Below are 27,376 nucleotides of genomic sequence, written 5' to 3'. Positions count from 1 at the left end.
CTTACAGCTTTCACACACTCAAACTGAACCAGGAAATCAATAGCTGTCTGTCACTTGCTAATGTGATTGTAGAGTTTCACAATAATTATATAATGAAGACATTTCAAGGGCACTCAGAAATCATTACAGTCAGCAAGACAGTGATTTCAACTTGACAGCAATGATGTAGCATATGCTTCAGGGCTGTAAATGCAATACTGTTAGCTGTATCAGTATCTCTTTAGTGCTCCATATATCCATAGCTGTATATGTACTGTATTTAAATCCAACCAGAAGAGGGTGTTTCCTAGTCTACAACTTTTTTTGTTCTTAATTCATGAATTTTTATTTAAAAAGAATCCTAATCACTATGCACCTAGGGTAGAAATTCAAGCACTGTCAGCATGGTAATTCCAACAGTTCCTCAACCTCATCTAAATCACTTTAGCTCAATATTCTAATACTATTAAGTATAGAATAGAATAGTATAGAAGTTATAACTTGTTTTTTGTAATTTTCTGTAATACTTCTTGACACATTTAGTTAGTTCGATTTCCCAAAACATATATCAATGTGTAGCCAATTTTAGTGGTCATTAGTTTGCAAAAGAGACATGATGTTTTTTTTTTATGATTTGTAATTTCATATGATCCTGACCAGGCAGTTAAAAATGTTGAATGAATGAATTCTGCAAATGTTCACAGGAAAGTAAAAAAGTTTAGGTTGCCACCACTAGACTCAAACTATATGCCCTGTACAGTATATCTTCTTGGCAAGCTTTGAAACACTTGGTGATTTTCTTCACCAAGCAGCTTTACTATGTAAATGGGCACTGGAACTTTCTGCCAAGCTATCATAGCAAAATGCAGTAAAGAGACAAGGTAATTACACTCACCATTACAAGAGTCCTCAGTGCAGTTGAATACTCCATTTTCACACACACTTTATGCACAGAAGACAGACAGCACACAGAAAATATGAATTAGACACATACTTCAATCTACCAATGCACTTGTTTTGTTTGTGCACTACAGTATAATGGCCAAATCCCTCAACAAATCCATTATATGAAAACGACCACTCTAATCACCAGACTGTTGAATGAGAGAAGCAATCATTTTAAGCTGCCACCATATGCCCATCTTTCTCTCAAGCCTGCCATAACCCAGCTTCATGTTTGGGTGTGAAAATCATTTGTGATCTGATGTAAAGCCCATACACTGATCCATTTTCACCCCATCTCCCTCAACGTCCTTTTAGTGCCCACATGACAAATCACACATATTCACAATCGATAAGCTCTCAGAAATATTCTCTATCCCAATAGGAAAAGAAATGAAAACAAGGGATGGTGAGTGAGTGCAAATCATTACCAGGCATTGCAGAGATGTGGTATAATGGTTCCAGGGGGAAACTCGTCTTGTAGGAGGTCCAGTGTGACATTGGCCAATCCCAGTGGCAGAGAGAGTGAAGAACAAGGGCACTCAGAGTAAGGCATGCATGATCCATTAAGCATAACCTGAGAGAAAATAACAACACAGCTGTTTGCACTGTTATGTGTTTCTACTAATACGATTATCTTAAGAGTGTAGATAGCAATCCTGTATTTACCAGTGGTTCAGGGGGAAGCTTTATATACATATATTCTTTAAAATCTATCTATCTATCTATCTATCTATCTATCTATCTATCTATCTATCTATCTATCTATCTATCTATCTATCTATCTATCTATCTATCTATCTATCTATCTATCTATCTAGAGCTGTTACAAAGCATTTGGCATTTAGGTTTAGTAAGAATCTGTTTCTAGAGATTTGGGCTAACTGTAGAGCTATTTCAAGGCATATGGGAATAGTATAAAGCTATTATATTTTATCTGGGTTAAATATAAAACTGTTTGCTTTTATTTGGGAAGATCGTGCTGTTCTATTTATATTTGTCTTGAGTGAAGTGCTGTTTTGAGCAATCTCTTTTTAGTATAAGGCTTTTCTCACCATGTTAGGAGGGCAGGAGCAGCCCGGGCTGCAGGGGCCTGGTACACACTGGCTTTCAGGCCACAGATCCTGGCAGGAAAGCGGGCATGAACCTGCACATAGACTGAACACCTGACCCAGAGGACACTCTGATATATGGGAAGAGAGATGAGGGGAAAATGGAAAAAAACATTATTAAGAAAAATCATGCTCTTTAAATTTAATCACAAAGATTACCCACTGGCTATCTTATTTAGATAAGAAAATTGGCAGCTATAATTTTAGCCGATCTAATGACAGCTAAAGATTTAAGTTTAAAGCCTAAAGCTGAGTCACCTTTATGAATATCGCAACAGCACCACTTTCACTAATACTCTTGAGAAAACATTCTTTTTTTTTATCTTACAGCTTTAAATTTGGCTTGTCATATCACGGTCTGTTAGACTCCAGCACTACAAATTATGAAAATGACAGCAGCTGAAGACCTAATTTCTCTAAGGTATCAGAGAGAAAGAGTAGTGAATAAAAGCCACATTACTGGAGCTTAGCTAGTCAGAAAGGTTAAACAAGGGTTATCAAATGCTGGCAGATAATTATATAACAGAAACAGGCTCATATATATTACAGGACTATGCCAAACTTCAGAGGAAGTGTTATACTAAAAAGCCAATAATGTTGTTAAATGGGCTATTTGTTTAAAGCAGATCTCTGCTTAGATCTGCCCAGGAATCTTTTCACAATCTAACACTATTATAATTTCTATTTAACGGTCTGGTTGGAAGAATTTTGTGTCTTTGATAACAGAAAAGCTGGAAACACAATTTTAATCTGAACTCCATGATTTACCTTTAAGAAGAAATCTTGTCATCTACTACAATGACACTATTCTCCGGTGATATATATATATATACACACACACACACACACACACACACACACACCACACACACACACACACACAAGAAGGCTGTTTTTATGACCCATCGCTCGTGAGACACTTAAGCATCTACAATAAGTGTTAGTATCTCATTTTCAAGGTGTGTCAAGTTGTAAGAAAAAACAAAAATGTCTACAAATGCAAGTAGTTTGTTACTGTTGCTTTAGCTCTCAAATGATTAGTTATATTTACTTTATTAGATGTTCTATATGAAGTTTGTTTGAGTCTGACAATATTTATGTTCATGTTTTCACAGTGACTGATGAGGAAATTTGAATGTCACTGGAAACTGAATCGTCGATGTCTCGACGTGTAGTAAACCAGGGTCCTTACCAGTATCTGAAATGAAGTATGTGATATACCAATTCCTTGAGGTGCACCCTAGGTTTAATGTAAAGTAAACAATTTAACACTGCAACAGATTGGAATCCCATTCAAGGTGTATTCAAGCAACACATACAGTGTTCATTGCATAGGCGTTGGGTGCAACTCAACCTTGATCAAGATAAAATAATTATTATAAATATACGAATGAACATAAAGGGGGGCACGGTGGCTTAGTGGTTAGCACGTTCGCCTCACACCTCCAAGGTTGGGGGTTCGATTCCTGCCTCCGCCTTGTGTGTGTGGAGTTTGCATATTCTCCCCGTGCCTCAGGGGTTTCCTCCGGGTACTCCGGTTTCCTCCCCCGGTCCAAAGACATGCATGGTAGGTTGATTGGCATCTCTGGAAAATTGTCCGTAGTGTGTGATTGTGTGAGTGAATGAGAGTGTGTGTGCCCTGCGATGGGTTGCCACTCCGTCCAGGGTGTATCCTGCCTCGATGCCCGATGACGCCTGAGATAGGCACAGGCTCCCCGTGACCCGAGAAGTTCGGATAAGCGGTAGAAAATGAATGAATGAATGAACATCAACCGACCTGGTAATTTGTTCAAAGTCAAGGGGGAATGGGGCATTGATGATGCTGATGATGAACATATGTCTGTGCACATTTTTCTCACCAGGCAGACAGCTGTTGGTGTTGCAGGCAGTGTGCTGCTCAATAGGAGTCAAGCAGGACGCTCCTCCAGGCTCAGACCTCTGTAGAATAGTCTTCCTGCGCACTGACACTCCTCCACCACAGGAGACACTGCACTCACTCCAGGAGGACCACTCACTCAGCACGCAGTCAGCTAACAGCACACAACACTGAATTAGAGCAGAACTTGGCAGCATACAGCAGGTTTGTGATAGCTCAGTGAGTAAAATGCTTGGACTACTCATCAGAAAGTCATGAGTTCACATCCTATCACTACCAAGCTGGGTCCTTGTCAAGGTCCTTTAAGCCTTAACTGTGAAATAAGTAAATGGCTCAACAATAAATTGTCCAAATCAGGTACATAAATAAGCATGATGGTACATGCTATTTGCCCATAAAATAAATGAATATAATTGCAATTCAGGGTCACATGAGTGGCACAGGGTGGAATCAAGTCTGTCCAACTGGTGGTAATTTACAGTAAGTCATCGCTGTAATGTTTCTTTACTGAATATTAGAAACAACAGAGCAATTATTAAGCCAGAAGAACTATGTCAGTTACCATCAATATCAATTTACTTGTACTCTAAGGAATAAATATTATTGCAAGCTTCTTTTATACATAATTTCACGTTGATACTGTAGCTCTTAATTTTTTCTTGCTACCCTTAAAAAACACTACTTCATTTAATAGATTAGATTAGATTAGATTAGATTAGATTAGATATGTTGATTTTTTTTTGTTGGATGGGTGAGAACTCATGACATATGGTGTATGTCTCTGTTTGTGTGTATTATGAATAGCTACCTGGACATGCAGACAGATTGCAGATTTCACTCTGAATGGTCTCTCCACAGCTAGGACCACCAGGTGTGTGTGTGCAGGGACGTGTTCGTGTCCTTTGTCCTGTCCCACATGACACTGAGCACTCACTCCAGGAACCCCATGCCCCATATGCTGGGCAGGGCTGGTCCGTACACACCAGTGACCCATTCATACACACGCTGCAGACGTTAAACATGAAACATTTTAGCTTTAAATATAAAATCCATGTCTTTTGTAGTAGCATTTAATAGCATCTTCACAATGGAACACAATATTACTTCATATCATGATTTTAACTTTAACGTAAGCCTGTATGTGTTTATGTTTGTGTACACTCTCACCAGTTGTTGCATTCCACCGTGACATTCTGTCCAGGTGTAACCTCCAGTGTGCCGTTCTTTGTAGGAAGCCCACAGCGACATTCTGACACTCTCACACATCCTCGGTCCTGCAGCAACCAACCGTCAGGACACCTACAACCTGCACACATGAGAAATAAATATAGAAGATAATTTATAGCTTCACTCACAAAAAAATGTTTACTGTGTATATATTACTGTTACCTCCAGTTTCTACTGTATAATTAGTACTTCTGGAGAATGAACCTCCAGAATGAGCCATTATTTTATTGTCAATTTCATGTTTTCTTTTTTAACATGTGCTGAAATTCTGATAAACTGAAAGAATCACTTAAACACACACACACACACACACACACACACACACACACACACACACACACACACACACACACACACAAATACCTCATGTCTTTAAAAGCGTCCATAGTGGGGTGTGTTTTGGATGTGATTTGTGATTTGTTAGTGTTACTTTAAGGACATGTGGTGACTGTACCTGGGTGACAGACTCCCTGCAGACATTGCACATGCTCCCACAAGTCAGCACAGCTACGAGGACACTGATTGGCACAGGACGCCTCGTAGACCCGGTCCCTGTCTTCACAGCGCTCGCCTGTGTGCAGACACAGTGTCTCAGTAAAATAATGCATATTTTAGTTTAACAGAACAATGACCTTTGTGTTTGCCATCTGTTATCATAATATATACAGGATGCATGTCCTTGTACAGTATGTGTATTTAAGTGCATACTTGGACAGAGGCCGGTGTTGCAGCTCTGTGATTGGCTCTGCCGTTGTGTACATTGTGGTCCAAGGGTGGTTGCCAGGGCTATTCGCTCACGCTGGCGGAATCCTCCACTACATGGCTCCTGACACACACTCCACTGCCCCCACACACTCCACTGACATGGGTCTGCAGATGACAACACATCAATGTCACACACTTGAGCATGGACGATCTAAAGTTGTTTTTTTTTTATAATGCCCTTCATAGCATAAAGCATATTTTACATACAACCCCTGACACAGAATTTTTTGGAATTTTGGCCCAGTCCTGTCTGTCTATGTAACTAAACTGTGTTTGCCAAATCTTGGCAAAATTACTGCAGCATTTCATTTTATTCTTCCTTGGTAAGGATTTTGTTCTTGGGGGACACAGATCGAAGGAATAAATATTTTTTGTTATTTTATTTTCATCTGCAAAATAATTTTGACACCTTGCACCTACAAAAGAACATTAAGCCTTAATTAATCAAAACTCCCTTATGATGAGTGCAGGGTAGGCAAATAAATATATGCATTGGAAAAAGCTTGCTTTTAAATTGTGAAATTCTGAAATTTTGCACTCATCTTTAAATGGTTGTGAAAACTACTTCTGCTATTTTAAATTGAAAAAAAGAGAAAACTGTATTTACAGATTCCACGCTTTCTGTGACACATTGTGACAGCTGGTGTCTGATTACAAACTGAACTGATTAGGCTTATGTTCAAGTCTCTACAGCACAAAGCTATCCAAAAACTTAATCAAACCTGACACCCACTGTGGTTAGACGTCACACTTAGCTAAAAGGTTTCACAGGATAAACGGACTCATTAACAGCGTGATATTTGTAGGAAGACAGGATTTCCATGTCATTTTGGTGACAAATATATTAGGTTTTTTTTTTAAAGTTACAGGAATAAAAACCCAATTAGAGAGAAAATTTTAAAATTATGACACAAAAGCTTACAGTAACCATAGTAACCATTTACCATATGGCTCCAGTGTTTAAAAGTTTTGTTAAGCACTTTAACTCATGTATGTTATTCTTAAACTTTTCAAAACAGATGCTAAGTGTATGTAGTTTTGAATTAGGCCTAATTTGCCATTTATTAAAACTTCTGGAATTTAATTATAAGTTAGTTTTGAGACAAATGTTGAAATTAGAGATGCCACTGATCTGATATTCATGACTGATGTTGGGTATTTGCTAGTACTGACTAGCAACAAGCAGTAGATAAAATATCATTAAGAAATACTGTAACAAGTTGAAAAGATTTGCCAAATAAGTGAAAGAGTTTAATCAAATTAAATAGGTATGAATTATGTTTTTAGGTACAAGGATAGACAGACAGACAGACAGACAGACAGACAGACAGACAGACAGACAGACACATAGATGGATATTGGTATCAACTGGTACTCAAGGTATTTCAGTATTAGGATTACATTTGGAAATGAAAATGTGATATCTCAAATTTTGTGTAAGATTTATCTGAGATGTGTTGGTCCAAAAGATACTATTCCTAAGTTGCCAATCATAATGTTTGAGTAATATGGTGCTGTGTGTGATCACCTTTGCAGATATCAGGCTGGGGGCAGATTCTCTCCTCCTGCAGGGGTTTGGAGCACTCACCCCCCCTCTCACTGACAGGTAATCCAGAGTCTACATCTAGACATGTTCGGAAACGCTTCTGCACTGACACCAGAGCTGTTTCGGGCATTCCAAGACCTTCACTGATAACTCCATCATCAGCCATGGCAGAGTCAGAGTGAAGAAGAGAGGAGGCAGGAACACATGGAGAGCAGGGGGTCCACTCTGACCACTCACTGAGTGACACTAACAGAATAATAAAGAATGCGAGTGACAAATAATACTATTGTAAGATTCAAGGTAACTCTAAGCCATATTTATTTTTATATAGATTTAATTTTACATACCTTCACATTCTTGGGAATCACACTGCAAAGACCCGTTATGGCATAAACTGAAATACAATATACAAAAAAATAAAAAAAAGTCATTTTCCATACTTTCTCTTAAGCTTTTAAATTAAACAAGATAAATAAAAGCTGAGTGTGAATGTTTTACCATGTGCTGCAGCCAATATTGAGGACCCCACCCTGTGGGACAGTGACAGGGACATGTGGACCTGTGTCCTGCTGGACAAGGAGAACACAGCCACACTGTTCAGGAGGCACGCATGTACCATTCTGGTGTAGCAAACCCTGCAAGCATAAAGAGGAACATGGAGTTCTGAAGAAGCTTTATCATAATTTAATAAGCTAATGTCAGCAAGCAAAAGAGTAAATTTCAGGCTGTACTCTGGAATATTTATTAAAAATACTCATGTGTCATGAAAAAAATAACAAAACAAGAAAATTTATTATAAATGTATATAATGATAATGCATATTCCAGGACTCATATTAAACAACCTTTACACTTCTAAAAATCTATACATTACAGATGTGGTCAAGATCAACATTGTCCAAGTTAAATTCCATGACTAGACAAAGTCACATCTACAGTAAGTGTAAAGAGCCAAGTCTAAGACAATAATGAATTCAAATGACAGAAAGGCCAAGAGTTATAATAGTGTATTGCATTGTGTTAATGATTAGGCTGTTTTCTAAAAGAATCTGAGACAAATCAAGGTCAAAACAGACAACATCTGGACTACATTTTTTGCAATGGACACTGGAATTGCGATCACAGCTGTAAATGAATGAATGAATGAATGAGCAACTAATTCATAGTCAAAAATCAGCTCAGTTTATGAACAGGTTTAATAAATGATACCAGATTAGATCTTAACTTACAAACATCTGTACCTGCTTCGTCATTTAATGCATTCAACAAAAACTGCATTCCATACAAAGGTCAACTGACCGCTCCAACAGCTGGGTTTATAAGTGATTTCCTGTGAGACTTTTTCTCCTCTTAGACCAGGAGAGCAAAAAAAAAAAATGATGCACACATGCTACAGATACAAGAGATATGTCTATGGATATGTAATGATTCTTGGCAAAGCCCCACTTAATTATAAGTGTGTAAAAGGTTATGCTGACCTGAGGGCAGTAGCAGCCGTCTGTACACCCCGAATGCCCCGTGCATGAATCCACCTGCCCTTGCAATACACACTGCTTCTCACATGGAGAACTACAGTCTGGCTGGAACGGTTCCATACATTCTAAGACACACACATACACATAGGAGAAGGACAAACACATTTGATAGCAAAGGTTACACACACATATCTATCTCTCCATATGGACAATAAGGTGAGATATAAAGTCGGAAAAGGGGGCAAAGTTTTTGCAAATTTTTCAGTGACCTTAACTTTTCTCACACACACACACACACACACACACACACACACACACACACACACACACACACACACACACACACACACACACACACACACACACACACACACACACACACACACACACACACACACACACACACACACACCCTTGCAGTCCTGTTGTTTGCAGGCTCGGTTCTGCTTCTCAATCTCTGTGCAATGCTGCCCCGCGGTGGCCAAAGACAGTGGGACACGATAGCGTTGTTGCCACTGAGACACACAGGAACACTCTGTCCACTCACTCCATTCAGACATGGGACAGTCTGTGAGAGGGTGAAAAAGAGAAAGTAGAAAAGAAAGATCATATTCATTTGTTCAGTGTTCAATTTTTATTCTTACAATTTCGATGTGTTCAAAGCTACACCTGTTTAAATAATATGCAACGGCCCCAATTTCACAGGGTACAAGGAAGGTGTGCATCAAGAATCATCTCTGTTCTGATGCCTGGGTAGTGGAATGAACTTCCCTTACATGTCACTGAAGTCTTCAAACAACATCTAAAGACCTGCCTCTTCCTGAAGTACTTAAACTAGCACTTAAAAATGTTGTCTGTCTGCTTTTCCTTCTATAAATGATGAGTTTTAGATTGATGGTATGCTTGTGTCTGTCAAATGCTGTAATATGGAAATGTAGTATTTATACAGAAAAAGTGCTATCTTCAATCATACACACAACCTTAACCAAGTCAACATAGACGAGCTTACAAATTCACTAACCTGAAACTATTATTTGTAATTGATTGATAAGATCAATAAGATATGCATTGCTAAGTATTGAACAGAACAGTAAGGTTAAGTAGAAATATGAATTAATTCTCTTTACCAGTTTGAGCTAATAATTTTTTTTTTATTATTGGGCCTGATGTATGTTGAGGGGGTAATCAATGATAGATAGATAGATAGATAGATAGATAGATAGATAGATAGATAGATAGATAGATAGATAGATAGATAGATAGATAGATAGATAGATAGATAGATAGATAGATAGATAGATATCTGTTTGTAACCTATGTAATATGACAGAATTGTACTTATGGTTTAATTCAACTTAATTCTATATTATTTCTGTATGCAAAAGATGTTGCCAATAAGCAGCTTTACAAAAATCTGGATGTATATTTAATAAGCAAATAGGGGTAACAGTGTCCTAGGATTAGGGTTAAAACATTCTGAGCTGACATGAGGAAGAAATTTTGAGAGGACCCAGACTCATTCTCTTCTGGGTGACACTAGGGGGCAGATTAGAAATAATGACCTTATACAGGTGCGTAGTACACAAGTGTGCCGTATACAAGTGTAAAGTCAAACAGATCTACATTTGGAGAAAGGCTAAGTTTGAGTAAAAGGTAAATGAATCAGAGTGGGGGGATTAATACAAAACAGTCTTTATGATTACAGTAGCTGTTCTTAGGGTGAGTAAGGGATGAGATAAGGATAGAAAGTTTTTGGTAATTGAAAATCTTTATAATATCTGTGTGAGTTCATCCCACTGTATTGTTTTCTTCTGGTTGTGCGTTTAACACCATATCTGGGGTTATCTATGGTGCCAACTCACCTGGGCATGGCCTCTTGTAGCACAGGCGATTCTCCTCTCTGTGTTTGTCTGTATCTATGGAAATGGGACAGACGTGATCACCTGCTTCTTCACACAGACAGTGCCTACGTCTGGATACCACTCCTGCACCACAGCTCCGTGAGCACGAGGACCAGCTGGACCATGGACACAAGTCATCTGAGACAAAAGCACACAATCGGGATATCTCTCAGCATCAGAAGCCACTTTGTTAGCATGAAATATGTCAAAAATAGATACAAAACAGACATAGAATAGACTTAAAACAGATAATATAGCAGAAAGGAGAGATGAAAGCCTCAAATCATATCTATCATATTTGCGACGATAAAATGAATCACTTGTTTATTATGATTAAAATGTCCGACCTTCATCCCACCAGCGAAATGGAACTAAAATATGCCTTAACAGATATTAGAAATGAACTGTAGCTCTATAGAGCTCATGTAAATAAGATTTTGTTACCTAGGCAGGGTGCAGTGTGACAGTGCTGCATCTCTCTCTCTTCCCCGGGACAGTGTGTGCCATTGTTTCGTGGTGGGGGGTTGACACAGGCCCGAGTCCGGATCTGATTTCCACTACCACATGTCACAGAACAGTCAGACCAGACAGACCATGGAGTCCAGCCTCCATCCACTGAGAAGATCAAAAGATTCCTTAGTGTTATTAACAAAATAAAGTGGGTGGAAACTAGCACTTATATGATCACTCTATCAGGATCATTTTTTATTTTAATAATATGATAATGTTAAGTATTTTTATGTTGTGCCTACCACGACAATAAATATCCTGGCAATATTCTCCTTCAGGAATACATGTGCTGAATACAAAAACATAAACGCTTTAAAAACTTGTATCATAGCACATAACACAGTATGCTTATGAACACAATCTTTATATGTGCACGTACTATATACAGTATTTATTTTAATGTTGCCTTTATGTAGGTCATATACAGCATCATATTCAAATTACAGTTGGGAAAATTGGAAAACCCAGTTAAACGTATAAATCAAAGACACATTAATGACTCACCATTGTTTACATTCCCCTTCTAACCATGTGTCACCTACAGACAGTGACTGGTTTCCATGGAGACACAGCGGTGGGCAGGGACCTGGGTCACATGGCTTGTGTTGAACTTCCTCGAACTGACAGTCGGCATCAGGAGTCTCGGGAATCATTGACCTGTATTGACAGCACATTTCTCAGCATTCATTCATCCATTTTTATGATCTATCCCAATCCCTGCCTGTCCATGCATACCACTAAATCGATGCAATTGACAGCTTTTCTTTAACTCATCTTTCCTTCATAAATCTTCAGTCACAACATCATCAAACTCTTCCTCTGTAACTCCTCACCTGAAGCGTGTTCTCTGTCCTGCACCACAGGTAACGCTGCAGGAAGCCCAGCTGGACCACAAGCTCCAGAAACACTTACTCTTTCCTGGACAGGTAAGGTTGGTGCAGGTGAGACCTCCATCTGCGCAGCTGCAGTTGTTGCAGTTGACTTGGTGCTGGCTGCCTGCAGCCCAGCTTTGCCCTAATGCATCAGTGCAGTCACACTGCCACAGCTTCACGCAAACCCCATCCTGCTGCAGTTCACCTACATACAGGGATGTACAATATTCCAATGATGAAGGAAATACCTGTTCATACAAAAGATTAATGATCATCCTATCAAACACCTGCTTTAAACGGGGATAACTCCAAACCATGTATATTCCTGTATAAATATTGCTAAAAAAGTTTTTGTAATGTTACTCCACAGCACTGGTGAATTGTTGAATGTACAGTAATTGGTCAGAAGGTGTTGATTACAGTACTTGTCTACATCAAAATTATAATACAGTATATTGTATTATAGTTCTACTAGTAGTTTAAATCATCACAGCTAATAATTCTCACTTACACAGGGACTTGCACAGGGGAGATAAAGCTTTTTGTAAATAATACATAGATTTTAGTTGCCGTTTCTAGTGTTAGAATATAAAGCTAAATAAAGCTGTAAGTCTTCAACACAGAGGACATCCACTGATTAAATAATTCTGGTAGAGATTAGACACCACTGTTATAGTGATTTCTGCCAAGATAAATGTATAAATATTGGAAGACTAAAATAAAATTGTTTATTGCACATGCATATTAAATTAGCATCAATTTAGTTTCCCTCTTTAAAGTGAACTTTAGTACCCTTTAACTTGTAATATGACTAAAAACAAATAATAATATCTTAAATTTTAAAAAGCTGAATATCGACCTGTTAGTCTCAATCTACATGTCATCTGACTCAGGTTTGACAAAGGTTATATACAATTCTAATAATGAGTATAAAGAATAGATATGGTACTATATGTATAATATAACAGCAGAGAGAAATAATTAAAGTGTACCTGATTTCACGCAAAAGGAAACAGTTAAATAATGAAACATTGGGATTATATCGGCTTATAATTAGTTAAATGATCTGAAGTCCTTAAATAAAATGACATTATATAATTATTACATACTTATAAATATATAATAAATAACCTGGACAAATTGCCGGGCTTGGACTCAGTAATGCATGGTAATTACTGTGTACCACTCTAATACTGATATTTATTTAAGTATGCTAATATCAAGTGTCAGAATGTCTTATCCACTCCCACTTACCCTGAGGGCAGCGGCAGCCTGGCTGGCACTCAGTATTGTCCTGGCACTGAATGTCTTGCTGTAGGTCAGAGCAATGCTGAGGACACTCATTAGCACAGGGCACAAACTCCTGACCCATTGGGCATCCACGCTCATCTGGAATGTAGAAATCGTGTACAGTAACATTATTGAAAAATATAATCACATTTTCTTATTATCCTCCTGTTGAAACCTTAAAGGTTCAAACCTTAAATCGTAATGAGTGCATTGGTGAGACATACCACATAGTTTGGTGTTGCAGGGTTTGACTTGGTTTTTCTCTCCAAGACATTTAAGTCCTCCATTTTTGGGCGGAGGGCTGGAGCAGGAACGAGTGCGAATAGATCGACCACCACCACACGACTTATCACAGTGTGACCACGGACTCCAGCGAGACCAATTCCCATCCACTGAGGAGAGACAAGAGAAAGAGCTGTAAGATTTTTATCTAAATTCACTGTGCTTTGGCACAGAAATCAGAAACATCTTATATTTTGTGTATATTTTTTAAAGTTATTTCAGAATATAATCATATTTTAATTGAAATTTATTTAAATTAACAGCATATTCAGAATATATTACATTCGCTATATATTCTATAAATACATGTATTCCACATCTGATCAATATCCTTCTATATTTGACCACATTTTCGAAAGAAAAAAAGAGCTTAAAAACAATGCAATCGAGATAAAATATGATTTGACTCAAATTTCACTGCCTTTGTAAATTTACAATGCACAATGATAATTAAGTTGAATCGAAATCTGAATTATGATGAATTTTATATGAGAAGAAGAAGAAAAACAGTTACATATATTGTTATATACAGTTACTATAAATTAGATATAGATCTAGAGATGGCGAGTAATAAGGTTATTGTTAAATCCACTAAAAAGCATTTAATGGCAAAAACAACAACTGTTAGTTCAATGTGAGGATATAAATATTTTTTTCTATTAAAAACAGTGGGAATCCTGCAGCACTTTCTATACATAAATCTAAGAACTAAGTGAATAACTAATAACTGTTGACTCTAAGTTCTTTAAGGTTCTTACATGTCCATAAGTTAATAGAAAAAAGTTTAAATGACACCGTCATCACAATTAAGAAATGTTAGCTAATGTTAAGAAATGTACAGATATAGTACACCAAACGCTACACAAATCAGTAGTGAGATACTGAATCTCACCACGGCAGGCACGGATGTTGCAGAAGCGGTTCTCCACATTGCCATCAATGATGCCTGAACACCAGGTTCCGTTAATCCCGGGGGCAATGAAGCTGCGGAATCGCTGTTGCTGACCAACACCACAGGAGCGTGAACATGCATTCCACTCTCCCCATTCTGTCCATGAGCAGTTTCTATGGGAACATGCTTCATCCACACACACTCCACCATCTCTCAAACAACAAAAACAAAGCCAGGTGAACTAAATAGTGTTTTCAGTACAAAGGTGGACAAGAGCTTATTTAACCAGCCAGGATATCTGTTTCCTGAGTCACTGAGAACTTGAATAAGGTTAAACAAATCTGTAAACATACAGTGTGAATCGACAAATTAGCATCTGGATTAACGTCACAGAGCTTTCCTACCAGACATCTGACTGACTGTGACATTATTACCTAATATTACACACTTCTAAAGTTAATTAAACTTATATTTATGCTAATAGTAGATTTAGTCTGCATGTCTGCGGTCATAATTTGAGGAGAAGAGATAGTAAATACATGTTTACCAGGACATTGAGGGAGGTTGCAGACCTTCTGTTGTCTGTTTTGTCCTGTGCATGGTGCACTGATACACTCTCTCTTACGAAACTTCACAGCAGGGTGACCGTCTTCATTGCAGGATTTAGAACAGGAACTCCATGATGTCCACTGGGAGAACCCCAAGTCCTCATCTAAAGACAGATGAGAGAGAGAGAGAGAGAGAGAGAGAGAGAGAGAGAGAGAGAGAGAGAGAGAGAGAGAGAGAGAGAGAGAGAGAGAGAGAGAGAGCGCGCATGGTGACAAACTAAGAAAAGTCCTGACCATGTACACAAGCACACATACAGACTCAGTGAACACAACCTTGCCATAAGGGCAGGCAGACACAGACAGAACTACTACACGAAGACAAACTGCAGTGTACACAATATGGAAAGGTTGTGGAAAAGTGGAAAATAGAAGAAGAAATAAGTGCACTTTTAACAACATGCTCTAATTATACACAAATTAGGAAACTTTTTTCTCCACTTCACAACCCATGATTTCGAGCTGACAATGAACATGAACAAACTTCCACATCTGCTAGGAGAAACCTCAACAAGCTCAAAGCTGCCCAGTCATGTCATGACAAAAGTGTAACCAGTGGAACAGACCAATGCTCACACAAATGCTCAAAAATAGTTGGGGAATAAAACAATTTATCAATACTTTGATAGATTTATTTTTTCTTTCCCTCCAAGGAAACATATCAGTGTCACAATAAAGCTTAGTGAGACTTTTATCTATTTTTGAACCTTGAGCATTAATTTGCTCCAGCTCATTTAAAATACTATACAGACTGTGCAACTGTAAAGAACAATAATTTGACTTGAAGATGTTATATATTGTCTGCTATATAATGATCAGCATTCCTCAATTGCATCATAGCATGAGTTCTCCATCCATCTCCAGTTAGTCTGTGTGAAGCACCAAGCCATACCAGTAGGTTGACTGGCTGCTTTAATGTGACACCCTAGTGTGTGTGTGTGTGTGTGTGTGTGTGTGTGTGTGTGTGTGTGTGTAACTCTCGAGATTCCAGATTCAGCACTTGCCCAGGATAGCGGTTACTGGAATTATCTCCTCCATTTCGTTTTTGTATATTTTTCCACTATAAGGAAAAGATCCATTATCTCATTTTTATTGACGTACAAAATATTCATACTCAAACTCATTCATAAAAATTCCCTTTATTTATATTATGGCTTAAGTAAAAAATTTTTGCCAAAATGAATTAATTGCATTTAGTCTCTCGGCTCCTTAAGAAAGCCACACTGAATATGAATAAGTGAGTGGGAAAGCAATAAAAAACACACATTTTTTCGATACACACACTTTATGCACTAAAGCATGCGTTACGTTTCTAGTATTAACTATGTAATTGCATGTTTACCTGACAGGGAAGGTTCGACTGTAGGAAGCACATCCACTGCAATTAGAGAGTGGTTATAAATTAGAACTCCTTTGACACTTAAGATCACAGGCTGTGGATTAGCTCAGCAGCAACTCTGATTATTATAACTTCATTATACAATTATAAACTGAGAAAACTGGCTTCAAATAGAGGAGTAGGTTTACCTGGGCAGTCTGTTGTCTGACAGTATGCTGTCTCCTGCAGGTCTCCCACACAGTCTTGACCTCCATAATCAGGACTTGGATTAGAGCAGCTCCTATTGCGCACTTTCTGCCCCAGACCCCCACAGGTGAGTGAACAGGGACCCCAAGGACCCCAAGGACTTAGACCACCATCACGGGGACAGGGCATTAGAGAGCAGTTCCAGACGCCGTGTTCACACAAACTAAGATGGAAATCCATAAAGACAGAAGTTATACTGGCTACTCAGGTACTGTAAGGGGAATGTTTCAGATGTAAGTCACGTATGATTTACATTTCAAATGTGTGGTTGCCAAAGAAAACCCTTTCTGATTTCCTGAACTGAAATACTGAAATGTAATTCGATTTATATTATATACTTTATATAGTATATACATATATGTGTGTCTCTGTGTGTGTGTGTGTGTGTGTGTGTGTGTGTGTGTGTGTGTGTGTGTGTGTGTGTGTGTGTGTGTGTGTGTGTGTTTAACAGCTATCATCATCTTTATAAAAGAATGCAAGTCTGTAAAGTCATATTGGTGAAATAGATTAATGCTTCTTAAGTTTGAGTGCTAGGATTCAATCATGGCAACATGCAAATACTTTTCCCAGTCTTCCACACAAATAATTACAGAATGTGGTAAGCAGAGATTTTGAGCTTACTTACACAAAATGCTACTTAAAATAAGTCATCAAGGTAAGACAGCTCTTCCTAATTTGCTGAGATTAGTTAAACAATATGGTTAAAAATAAAAATAAAAATAAAAGTTCTTACCAGGAGCTGCACTCATGCATAAGCTCTTCTCCAGACCTGAGCTCTGTTCCCATGGTAATGTTGTAGAGGTCTGGGGTTAACTCTGGGGTCACAGACACTTCTTGAAGTGAGGTCAGGAGCTTGTTGTCTACTAGGCATGGACACTCCTACACATGAGACATGACATTACCAAACACTATTTAGATCAAAATATTAAAATCTTGTGCATAGAACTTGAATGCAATTAAAATTTTTGATTACCTCTGATAAATATGTTGTATTTATCCACTAATCCCTGGGAATATTGGAGGATTTGGTATTGGTGACTTTTATACAGTACCTACATACTGTATTATTCCTTTCGTTTTAAAACTCTAATTAATAGCAGTTTCTGAATAGTGTGCTACAAATTTGTAAGACAGCATTTTTATATTTTAAAACATTTGTCCAATTGGTCAAAGTAAAAACGTTAATCATTGTGTTTGATGTCATTTTTATACAGTAGTTATTATACTATAGTAGTCTATCAAAGGCAGCTTAAATTTATTGAGTTTAATGTAGCCCAAGAAGAACCTTGAGAACAGGTTAAAGAATCCCTATACTCTGCATATGCATGCTTGACAAGAAGTCATCCTGGGCAAATAGTAATCAATGAAGGCAACTGAACATGCGGTGAAATCCTCCAATATCTTTTATTACTTTTTTTTTATTTATTTTTTTAAATGCGTGTCGAATGTCTCCACAATCGTTCCACAACTCTTAGTGCATTGAGTTATCACTACTCTATTTTCACACATCCATTTCAGCAGTTATGATGAGTCATGTGACCTGTAGGCAGGCTCCATGGTGCTGGTAGGTGTTGGGTGGACAGTGACATCCTTCTTCACAACCATCAGAGTAACAGCCTTCAAGCCCACTGAGCTGAGCACAGCTGAACGGACAACCCTCGCCTCGCTCACACTCTCGGTACAGACGACCTGGAGGGCAGCCCACCTCTGATACCCAAACACATGCAAAAATACACACACAAACATGCACACACACACAAAATAAAACATCGTGAATAAACAGCATAGAAATTCCAGTAGTGCTACACTCTTTACATACACACATTGTGCCAGCATACGAGTGACATTTGTCCTTTGATTAGACCTTAGTCCAATACAATAGATTATTATCTAATTTTCTTCTCAAGAAAATCCCTCATTTCACAGAAATACTGGACTTATTTTACAGCAGTCTTTGGGAAATAGCTCATTTGAATTTTTTGAAAGACTGAGCAAAGACAGAGCTGTGAAAGGGAGTCATTTCACTTTTAAATTAGAATATTCTCTCGCTGGGTGTTTCAGCAGGACAACCTGGGAGGCCTTCATAATAAACTGGATGATTAGGCAAATGTCAAAGCCAGACACTGCTGCTCTTGTGGGAGAGTTTAATCACAATCACAAACGTTACCTCTGCTTCGGTGGGTGGGAGCCGACGAATATAACTACCTAATTACAGAACCCCATAAGACATAAATGACTGGTTTTCATGGATTTGAGCTCTAAAGTAGGTCTGTTTGCCATGAGACAATGCATACACACAAGGATTCTCAGAAAGCAACCCCTTTGCTGTAAAATTAATTCCACAGACCCCAGTCAGCATTTAGTTGTTTAAAAATTCACCTGTTAGACTCATTAATCAAATACACACACTAATGTTCTCACCATTACATTTGAGCCATAGTGCTTTATATTCTTACCTTTTCACTAACAGGACACATTAAAACATGGTCAATACTAATAATTTGAACTCCAGCTTGTTTATAGGTTTTGAATTAAATCCATTCTATATAACAGAATCAAATAGAAATTAAAAATGACATGAACTCCATGATTAAAAATAATAACGTATGGTAAAAAGAACAAGTTATCATTTTTATTACTGTGGAAAAAACACACAAACTCATTAGCTGTGCGTTAGTAATAATAATTAAAATCTCTAGCAATCTGTGACTTTAACCTTTGGAAAAGAGATGCAGACAGGCACAAAACCTGTAGATAGGAAAATTTTAATGGGTTATGTTGTAGCTTTATGCATAAAAAGCTCATCCCTTACAGTACATGGTTGGGTGCCACTAGGTCATGTACTGTATAGTCTACCCATGATAATGTTTCTTTCCTAAGGCATGCTTAGATACCTACAGTACACATTTACACAAAGTTCCTTTACAGAAGCTTTTCAATGTATAATCTTAAGACTTGACCATACAGACATACACTGGCATCTTCCTGTGTGTTTCCAGAGATATCGTTTTATAATACTAAAACTAGGCCAGACAATATGTCCACATTATTGCCATCTATGGCTCAAAAGTGTACAAAAGTTTGCATATCTTGGAGAACGTGCATGATGTGAACCATTTTTTAAAGAAAACATGAGTGAGAAGGCAGAACAAATATGTAGAATAGCACAATCAAAACATAACAAAAAAGAAAATAAGGAAATAATCCCTGTTCAAACAAAAATTAATATCATGTATTGCCCCCTTTACATCAATGATGGCATATAGTCTCATGTAATAATTGAGCATGAGGTCCTTAATTCTCTCAGGTGGTATAGCTGCCCATTCGTATTCACAAAATGCCTCCAGTTCCTGTATATTTTTTGGGTGTCTCGCACAAACTGCATGCTTGTGATCTCCAAAAAGTAGCTAAATGATATTGAGGTCAGGAGACTGTGATGGCCTCCAGAACCTTCAACTTTTTCTGCTGTAGCCATTAGACCATCAACCTTGACTTGTGCTTTGGATCATTGCCATGTTGGTAAAATGGAAATTGGCTGCGAGTATTTTCTGAGGACATGCTGCAGTCATCTTGCATTCAATTTTTACTAACTTCCTCGTGCCACTGGAGCTCACACAACCCCAAAACATAAGAGATCCACCACCATGCTTTGCAGTGGGGATGGTGTACTTTTCACTGTAGGCCTTGTTCACTCCTCTCCAAACATAGCGTTTATGGTTGTGGCTATAAAGTTCCATTTTGGTCTCATTACTCTGCTCCAGAAGCTGTGAGTCTTCAGTCAAGTCAGTGCATCACCTCATGAGCTAAGAAAATCCCTCACTATTTACGCCCAATCACTAATTACAATTACAATGAGTCACAGGTGTGGAAACTTCCCTTTAACGGCCATTTAAATCTCTGTGTGTCAACCTGTGTGTTAATAATTTGACCAAACATTCAAGGATATGTAAACTTTTGATCAAGGTTCTTTAGGTGATTTCAGTTATCATTATGTTTTAAAAAAAGGAATCAAACAACTATGTGATAATTAATGACTTTACGTGATCACTGTCCTTAAATAAAAAAAAAACATATTTTGCATTATCAGTAATATTTTCCAAATAAATTGCAATGCTAAACAATTTCTTTCAGGGTATGCAAACTTTTAAGCACAACTGTATATAATTAAAGCCTTCACATATTCATCATCCCTCACTTAAGTGCAGGATGTGTATAGAGGCAGTGTGTAACTCACCCAGACACACTTGTGTGTTGCAGGTTTTGCTCTGGCGTGTCAAACCAGTGCATGGAGGAGTGCGGCAGGAACGAATGCGTCTTTGTTCTCCTCCTCCACAGGTGACAGTACACACAGACCACGCTGACCAGTCGTACCACATCCCAGGGTCTGTCGAGCACAAAATGTTCATGTTATATGATGACTGCCAAAAGCAAAAATATGTGAAGATATTAATTATGGTTGCAAAATGAACATATCTAAGGCACTTTTATTTTTCTGTATTTGGTTTTGTCTAGAATAGAATATAAGCCTTTATTTTGTCACATAGACATTGCAGCACAGTGAAAAATTTTCTTCACATATCCCAACTTTTTCGGGGTCAGACCGCAGGGTCAGCCATGATACAGTGCCCCTGGAGCAGAGAGGGTTAAAGGCCTTGCTCAAGGGGCCAAGGGAGAGTGCTTATACTCAGATCCACTGATCAGCAACGCAGAGCCTTAAACGCTTGAGCCACTTCTGCCCCACTATCTATACATCAGATGGAATGATATGTATATGTCTTCACATGTCTTCTGTCTGAATATCTTCCGATACTAGCTTGATTTCAGTTTAATGTCGTAATGTGTTGTTTAGAGAACCAGTCATAACCTGGAATCTTTTATTAGTCGATTCTTATTGCACATGTAAATACACTTATTCCACAAGCTGTTCAATTACAGATAGTGGTGTTGATTAATAGCGGCTCTCAGAATACCGTTGACTACAAGGCAAATCACAGGTTTATGTTAATATGCTCATCCAAATACATTACTGTTTCTATAATAACAACTAACATAGGTACTTATTTGGCAGACACTGTAAATATGTGGATTTTTATGTACATCGATGTGAAAATGATTATGTGATTTCAATTTGTTTTGTATTTGTGGATAGAGTCTCGAGTAAAAAACAAATTGTAACATTCAGAGGTTAATCTTAAAAGACAGGCTGATAAAAACAAGATATTTCTAGCTGTTATAATGTAAGAGAAACTTGTTTCCAAGACAACATTGGCACTCCGTCCAGGGTGTATCCTGCCTTGATGCCCGATGACGCCTGAGGTAGGCACAGGCTCCCTGTGACCCGAGAAGTTCGGATAAGCGGTAGAAAATGAATGAATGAATGAATGAATGAATGAATGAATGAATGAACATTAAAGGTAACTATAAGTGAACACAAACACATGATGTGTGATTCAGAAATAAATAAAAAATGTGCAAATTATAACAGTATAAATAAATGAAACGCTTCAACGACTAAGTACGCTGAAATGTCAGAACAAGTGATCAGCTCAGGCTTACACACCTGTGCAGGAATGACCATTACACTCCTTCTGCTGGTCAGCACTACCACCACACTCTCTCCCACCTCCCTGAGGGGCGGGGTTATTACAATAACGAGTCCGCAGCTTGACTCCGCCCCCACACGGGGAAGAACACTCTGACCACGGACCCCACTGACTCCATCCACCGTCAACAACACAACCAGGAAGTGAATCACAGTGCATGACACCAGCTTCACAAGTGCTAATAAAAGAAAGACAATTAAAATGCAAGTGAGCAGAAATATGCATCATATGTTCATAACGTCACTCTCAGTAACAATATGAAATATATATATAAGTTCAGAAGGCTTAGGTCACCAGTTGCTGCAGTCTGTGATGATGTTCTCTCCTGAATTTGCATAATGCCATTCTGTCCTGCCAGGCCACTCCCATGCCGTGCTTGTAATATTTAAATCTTCTGAATTATGGGGAAAACAGAAAAACACTTATTTAATAGCTTACGGATGTCTTAAGCTTTCATAAGGGAGAGTTGTAGTGCAACATGCTGGTGACATTTCAAAGACTTTCATGAAATATTTAATGATTCTTTTGCTGAATCTAAAATCACTCCATTAGATGTTTTTTAACAAATACCACTTAAAAAAAAAAAAAAAAACTTAAGACATCTTTCTTATTAAATACACCACAGAGTATGTACTGACATTCTACCAGTCTCAAACACCATACAAATAATTATATTTTTCTGCTTGTTTACTCAGTCAGACAAGCTCATTCATAATGTTATTTATAATGTTTAATAATGTTATCTTACATGCTTACTTATCTCCTACGGTCTCTGCTATTTACGCAGAAGTACTGTAGTGTGCACCTCGGTAAAAACTCAGTAAATAGTGCACTACATAGTGAATAGGGAACAGGTTCAGAGACAGGTCCCCCTCCCCATAGTCTCTATCAATATTATACATCTTTTCAACACAATGAAGTTTGTAGAAATGATTTCACCCTAGAATGCTTTCCTCACCAGTAGTGATTCTGTGAAATTTACACCGACACTCGTCTCTCTCCACACACACGCCATCCTGGAAAACCATGTCACCCGGGCAACCACAGGTTGAACTGCACCCTGATGTGTCTATACACTCAGTGTCACCATGGAGATCTTCGCATGAGCGAGGGCACGGTTTCCCACAAGGCCACTCCTCCTGTCCGCCCTCACACTCTGAGTTAATATATAAGTTATATAACACTTAACACATTGAAATAGTGTCAAACAGCATTCAAGTCTGAGCCGTGTACCGATCATTTAATAAAAAGGGTTTCTTTAAAGCAGTACTTCAATCAGCACTGATTATATCACAGAGCTGATGAAGTCTCACTTCTCAATCATGTAAGGAGTTGTTAATAAAATGTGCTCTGGGTCTGGCAGTAGTTCCAGATGCAAGTTATATTATAGGTTAATAATTAATACACTCTATTGATTTATTGTTTCTATAGTAACAACTCATTTACAGAGACTTGATCATTTTTATCTAATAACAAACATATTTTTAAAAAGTGTTGGGATTTAACAAAGAAAAATATGGTATTGTCTGAAAAGAAGTCTTAGAAATAAGAGTGAAATATGTCATGGCATGGTGATTTTAAATTTGGTCTTATTGATATCTTACTGGTGAGTAAAAAAAAAAGAGAGTGAAAGATGGGGCATTTGGGGCAAAGAACAAACCTGAAATATGTCACCACCCAGATGTTAATTCTTCATGTGTGTACAGTATTTAGTATTTATTTGATCCTATTTTATGGAACATACTGTGTACATATGTTAAGCACTGAGTGCGTAAAATATTATTACAGTACATGACTATACAGTAGACTCTGATTTGTTTCATACTGCACTGTACATAGGACACGAGCATGAGGAAAACTGACCTGAGCAGACGGTTTGGTTGTCATGGCAACCACGGCTCTGGATGGACTCGCCGTGGCATGGAAGACCTCCGAATCTGGCAGGGGGACTGTTACAGTCTCGCTTCCTGACAGACACACCCACACATGCATCACACTCTGACCATTCACTCCACAAGCCCCATGAACCATGGACTAGAAAAGAGAGAAGCATACACAAAGGGGTCATGAACTTCCACTTAAATAACCAGAAAATATACCTAAAAAAAAATTAACACTCACAACAATGTTAAGGTTTCTAATAAGAAAGCTGTATCTAAGATATAAAAATCAACAAGATCCATGGTTATAGTTGAGGTTCGTACAGTATTTATGTGCATAAGGTTGACTATTAACACAGATGATCGATTCAGCAATTTGTATACAAGACTGATGTGGAGTTCAATTGAATTCTGGCCTTATCATTGTAGTAAACGTTTAATTGTTTAAAAGTTCAACTAGAAAAATCCAAATTTCTCTCCACTCACACCTTAAAAATTGACCTGTGTAATCAGTGTTAATGAAATACATGATGCATGTGTCACCTGGGCAAAAGGTGACTGAAGGACAGGGTTGTTTTTCTATCTGAACTCCAAGGCCCTGGTGTTGTTCTTGCTGGCCTGGACATGCTGCCCCTCCTGCCACTGGCACAGGACAAGCACAGCTCCTGTAGCGAGAAACCCACTCAGCACCACACGTCTTAGAGCACGGAGTCCAGCTAGACCACTCGCACCAGCCTCCATCCACTGAGAAATGGAGATTAAAAAGAAAAGGAAAAAACTTGTTTCTCTGACGTTCATTTGAAATTTCTCATTGTGTGTCATTGAGACTGAAATTTGGAGGTAAATCTAAAATGTTTCCTAAAGTATTTGAGGTGCCAATACAAAATGTCTTTACAATCATGTCAGGTGCACTGTGTAACTTTTCAATTAAAAGGAAATTTAATAGCATACATATGGGTTAGTTATCATTAATAAGATAATTTAATCGTAAATAATGTAAATGTATCAGCATATACATGTTAAAAACAACAGTAATAAATTTGTTCGGCAAACCTGGACATGGGTTGCTGCTGCATGTGAGCTGTCCTACATCACATGTACTACAGAAGGAAAAAACACCAATACAAATTAATTGAACAGTAGGAAACTGTAAAAAGAATTAAAGATGCCATTAATTACTAAACCCACACACCACTCATATTATAGCACTGTTCTCACCAGTTGTTACACCCATCAGGTGCGGGTACTGTTTCTCCAGGATCGATGCGCTGGCCGGTGGTCAAGTCCAGACAGGGACATTGCTCTGTCTCTACACACGCGGTACCGTTAACATTCAACACTTTCTCATCAATGCAGTAACACCCAGGTTCACAACGCCACTCACAATGCTGTGGGATAATCGTCATAATCAAAATTAGCACAATATTTAACAGTAATCAATAAAACGTTTACGTAATTTTTACATCAAGTGTTCAAGGTGGCATCAAAAGTGCAAAGTTGCACTATTACATAACACAGTTACACTATTACAGGTTATTTATTTCTCAACACAAATAGTAACAAAAGCAAAAAAACAATTAGGAGATTTGAAATTTTCATAGATGCGTATCAATTCTGTATTTATGATATGACACCATTTTAACTGTTTGGTAAATGAATGTAGTCATTCGTATGTCTAGCATATTTGAAAATATATATTTGTGTTAACCAATGAAAGAGCTGATTTGCGTCCACCATACTTGATAATGAACACCTATTCATGCTCTATTATTTGCAGTAAACTTTTCCAAAAGTAGAAAAACTTTGATCATTTAATGTTCCCTACATTTGCATAGGCTGTGTGTAAAGCGTTCAAATTCAAGCTTCAAATGAACTGAATAAAATTCAAATCAGGTGAAATGCTCTTCTGTGCAACCTAAATAAAGCTTTTGAAAAAGCCCAAGAACAAGATTTAAGTAAGAATATAATAAATACTTATAAAAAATAAGAAAATAACAATTCAGCCAAGTGGTGTTTTATTAAGAATTAATAAGCAATTATTATGTTTGATAAGCACTTGTACTCACACTCAGTTCATCACAGGTACGGGGACACGAGGGTCCACAACTACTGAACACAGTGCCGGAAATGTCTGAGCACTGAGTCACTGTGAACACAACACACAGTTAACATCTACTATAACATATAAACAAGCCAAAACATACATACTGTACACACCATTCTTCAACAAGGAAAATGATAAATAGCATTACCTGGACAGTGCTCTACATTACAGGCCACAAGCTCGGTTTTTAGACCCTCACAGAAGTCTCCGTCTCCCTCAGTGGCTGGACTGTTACATGCACGCCGGCGGCTACGTACACCCCCTCCACAAGACTTGGTACACTCTGTCCAGGATGTCCACTCGCTCCATCCTCCATTACCTTTTAACAAAACCAGTGACATTTTAAAATGCATCTTTCTATCTAAAGTCAAGAATAGGTCTGAAAGCTTGTGTAATTTCACACATGGATGATCACTCACGGCTGCATGCTGTCTGGACGCAGACTTGATCCTGGCGGTCTGGCCCAAGGCAGGGCAGTCCAGCGCCGGCACGCTCAGGATTGGAGCAAAAACGATAGCGTGACTGCAGACCGGTACCACAAGACACTGAACATGTACTCCAAGGAGTCCAGTCTGTCCAGCCACCATCCACTGCATGGAATTAGCCATTCGTTTATAAAGACCAATAATATAGTAATAAAGTACATAATATTACTCAGAAGGTAGAACATAAAAACCCAAGGTAAATCTTACCATTGCATTCAACTTGGGTGCAGTTTATAAGTCTTCCTGATTCACAAGTGCTGTAAGATAAGGTGATTTTTGAGAAGCAATGATTTTAGACAATGATAGTCAAGAAATAAACCTAATTTTTCTTCCCTGTCTACAAAAAGGAGTTCCTGTGTCACTACCACAGATGTATCCGATAACTTATGTACAGTAACTTGAAGGGAGCATCTCATATACAATTCACATACACATGGAAAACAATC

The 27,376-nt window shown here is 38.1% G+C and overlaps 1 protein-coding gene across 2 annotated transcripts in view; it reads right to left on the bottom strand.

The window, feature by feature from the left end:
• The window catches only part of sspo (SCO-spondin), an 82,936-nt gene that overhangs the window by 6,857 nt on the left and 48,703 nt on the right, over positions 1 to 27,376 (bottom strand). The window contains exons 66-103 of one of the 2 annotated variants that reach the window (XM_027149281.2): positions 27,138 to 27,187; positions 26,865 to 27,035; positions 26,594 to 26,764; positions 26,408 to 26,487; positions 25,560 to 25,729; positions 25,395 to 25,441; positions 24,885 to 25,085; positions 24,325 to 24,495; positions 23,420 to 23,617; positions 22,756 to 22,855; positions 22,419 to 22,639; positions 21,093 to 21,242; positions 18,399 to 18,565; positions 17,592 to 17,737; positions 16,801 to 17,021; positions 16,616 to 16,651; positions 15,216 to 15,380; positions 14,669 to 14,878; positions 13,719 to 13,886; positions 13,459 to 13,593; positions 12,166 to 12,409; positions 11,837 to 11,989; positions 11,575 to 11,621; positions 11,267 to 11,437; positions 10,784 to 10,960; positions 9,334 to 9,489; positions 8,925 to 9,046; positions 7,946 to 8,082; positions 7,795 to 7,841; positions 7,430 to 7,693; positions 5,845 to 6,006; positions 5,591 to 5,707; positions 5,077 to 5,215; positions 4,718 to 4,914; positions 3,893 to 4,063; positions 1,977 to 2,104; positions 1,353 to 1,498; positions 875 to 921 (exon numbers count right to left, since the gene is read on the bottom strand). In XM_027149281.2, coding sequence (XP_027005082.2) covers positions 875 to 921; positions 1,353 to 1,498; positions 1,977 to 2,104; positions 3,893 to 4,063; positions 4,718 to 4,914; positions 5,077 to 5,215; positions 5,591 to 5,707; positions 5,845 to 6,006; positions 7,430 to 7,693; positions 7,795 to 7,841; positions 7,946 to 8,082; positions 8,925 to 9,046; positions 9,334 to 9,489; positions 10,784 to 10,960; positions 11,267 to 11,437; positions 11,575 to 11,621; positions 11,837 to 11,989; positions 12,166 to 12,409; positions 13,459 to 13,593; positions 13,719 to 13,886; positions 14,669 to 14,878; positions 15,216 to 15,380; positions 16,616 to 16,651; positions 16,801 to 17,021; positions 17,592 to 17,737; positions 18,399 to 18,565; positions 21,093 to 21,242; positions 22,419 to 22,639; positions 22,756 to 22,855; positions 23,420 to 23,617; positions 24,325 to 24,495; positions 24,885 to 25,085; positions 25,395 to 25,441; positions 25,560 to 25,729; positions 26,408 to 26,487; positions 26,594 to 26,764; positions 26,865 to 27,035; positions 27,138 to 27,187 — 5,603 coding nt within the window. The remainder of the gene's footprint in view (positions 1 to 874; positions 922 to 1,352; positions 1,499 to 1,976; positions 2,105 to 3,892; positions 4,064 to 4,717; positions 4,915 to 5,076; positions 5,216 to 5,590; positions 5,708 to 5,844; positions 6,007 to 7,429; positions 7,694 to 7,794; positions 7,842 to 7,945; positions 8,083 to 8,924; positions 9,047 to 9,333; positions 9,490 to 10,783; positions 10,961 to 11,266; positions 11,438 to 11,574; positions 11,622 to 11,836; positions 11,990 to 12,165; positions 12,410 to 13,458; positions 13,594 to 13,718; positions 13,887 to 14,668; positions 14,879 to 15,215; positions 15,381 to 16,615; positions 16,652 to 16,800; positions 17,022 to 17,591; positions 17,738 to 18,398; positions 18,566 to 21,092; positions 21,243 to 22,418; positions 22,640 to 22,755; positions 22,856 to 23,419; positions 23,618 to 24,324; positions 24,496 to 24,884; positions 25,086 to 25,394; positions 25,442 to 25,559; positions 25,730 to 26,407; positions 26,488 to 26,593; positions 26,765 to 26,864; positions 27,036 to 27,137; positions 27,188 to 27,376) is intronic. The other variant, XM_047811316.1, reaches the window with a different exon arrangement.

The sequence above is a fragment of the Tachysurus fulvidraco genome, chromosome 3, assembly GCF_022655615.1.
Source record: "Tachysurus fulvidraco isolate hzauxx_2018 chromosome 3, HZAU_PFXX_2.0, whole genome shotgun sequence".
Classification (NCBI taxonomy): domain Eukaryota; kingdom Metazoa; phylum Chordata; class Actinopteri; order Siluriformes; family Bagridae; genus Tachysurus; species Tachysurus fulvidraco.
This window is presented reverse-complemented; position numbering and strand designations above follow the sequence as displayed.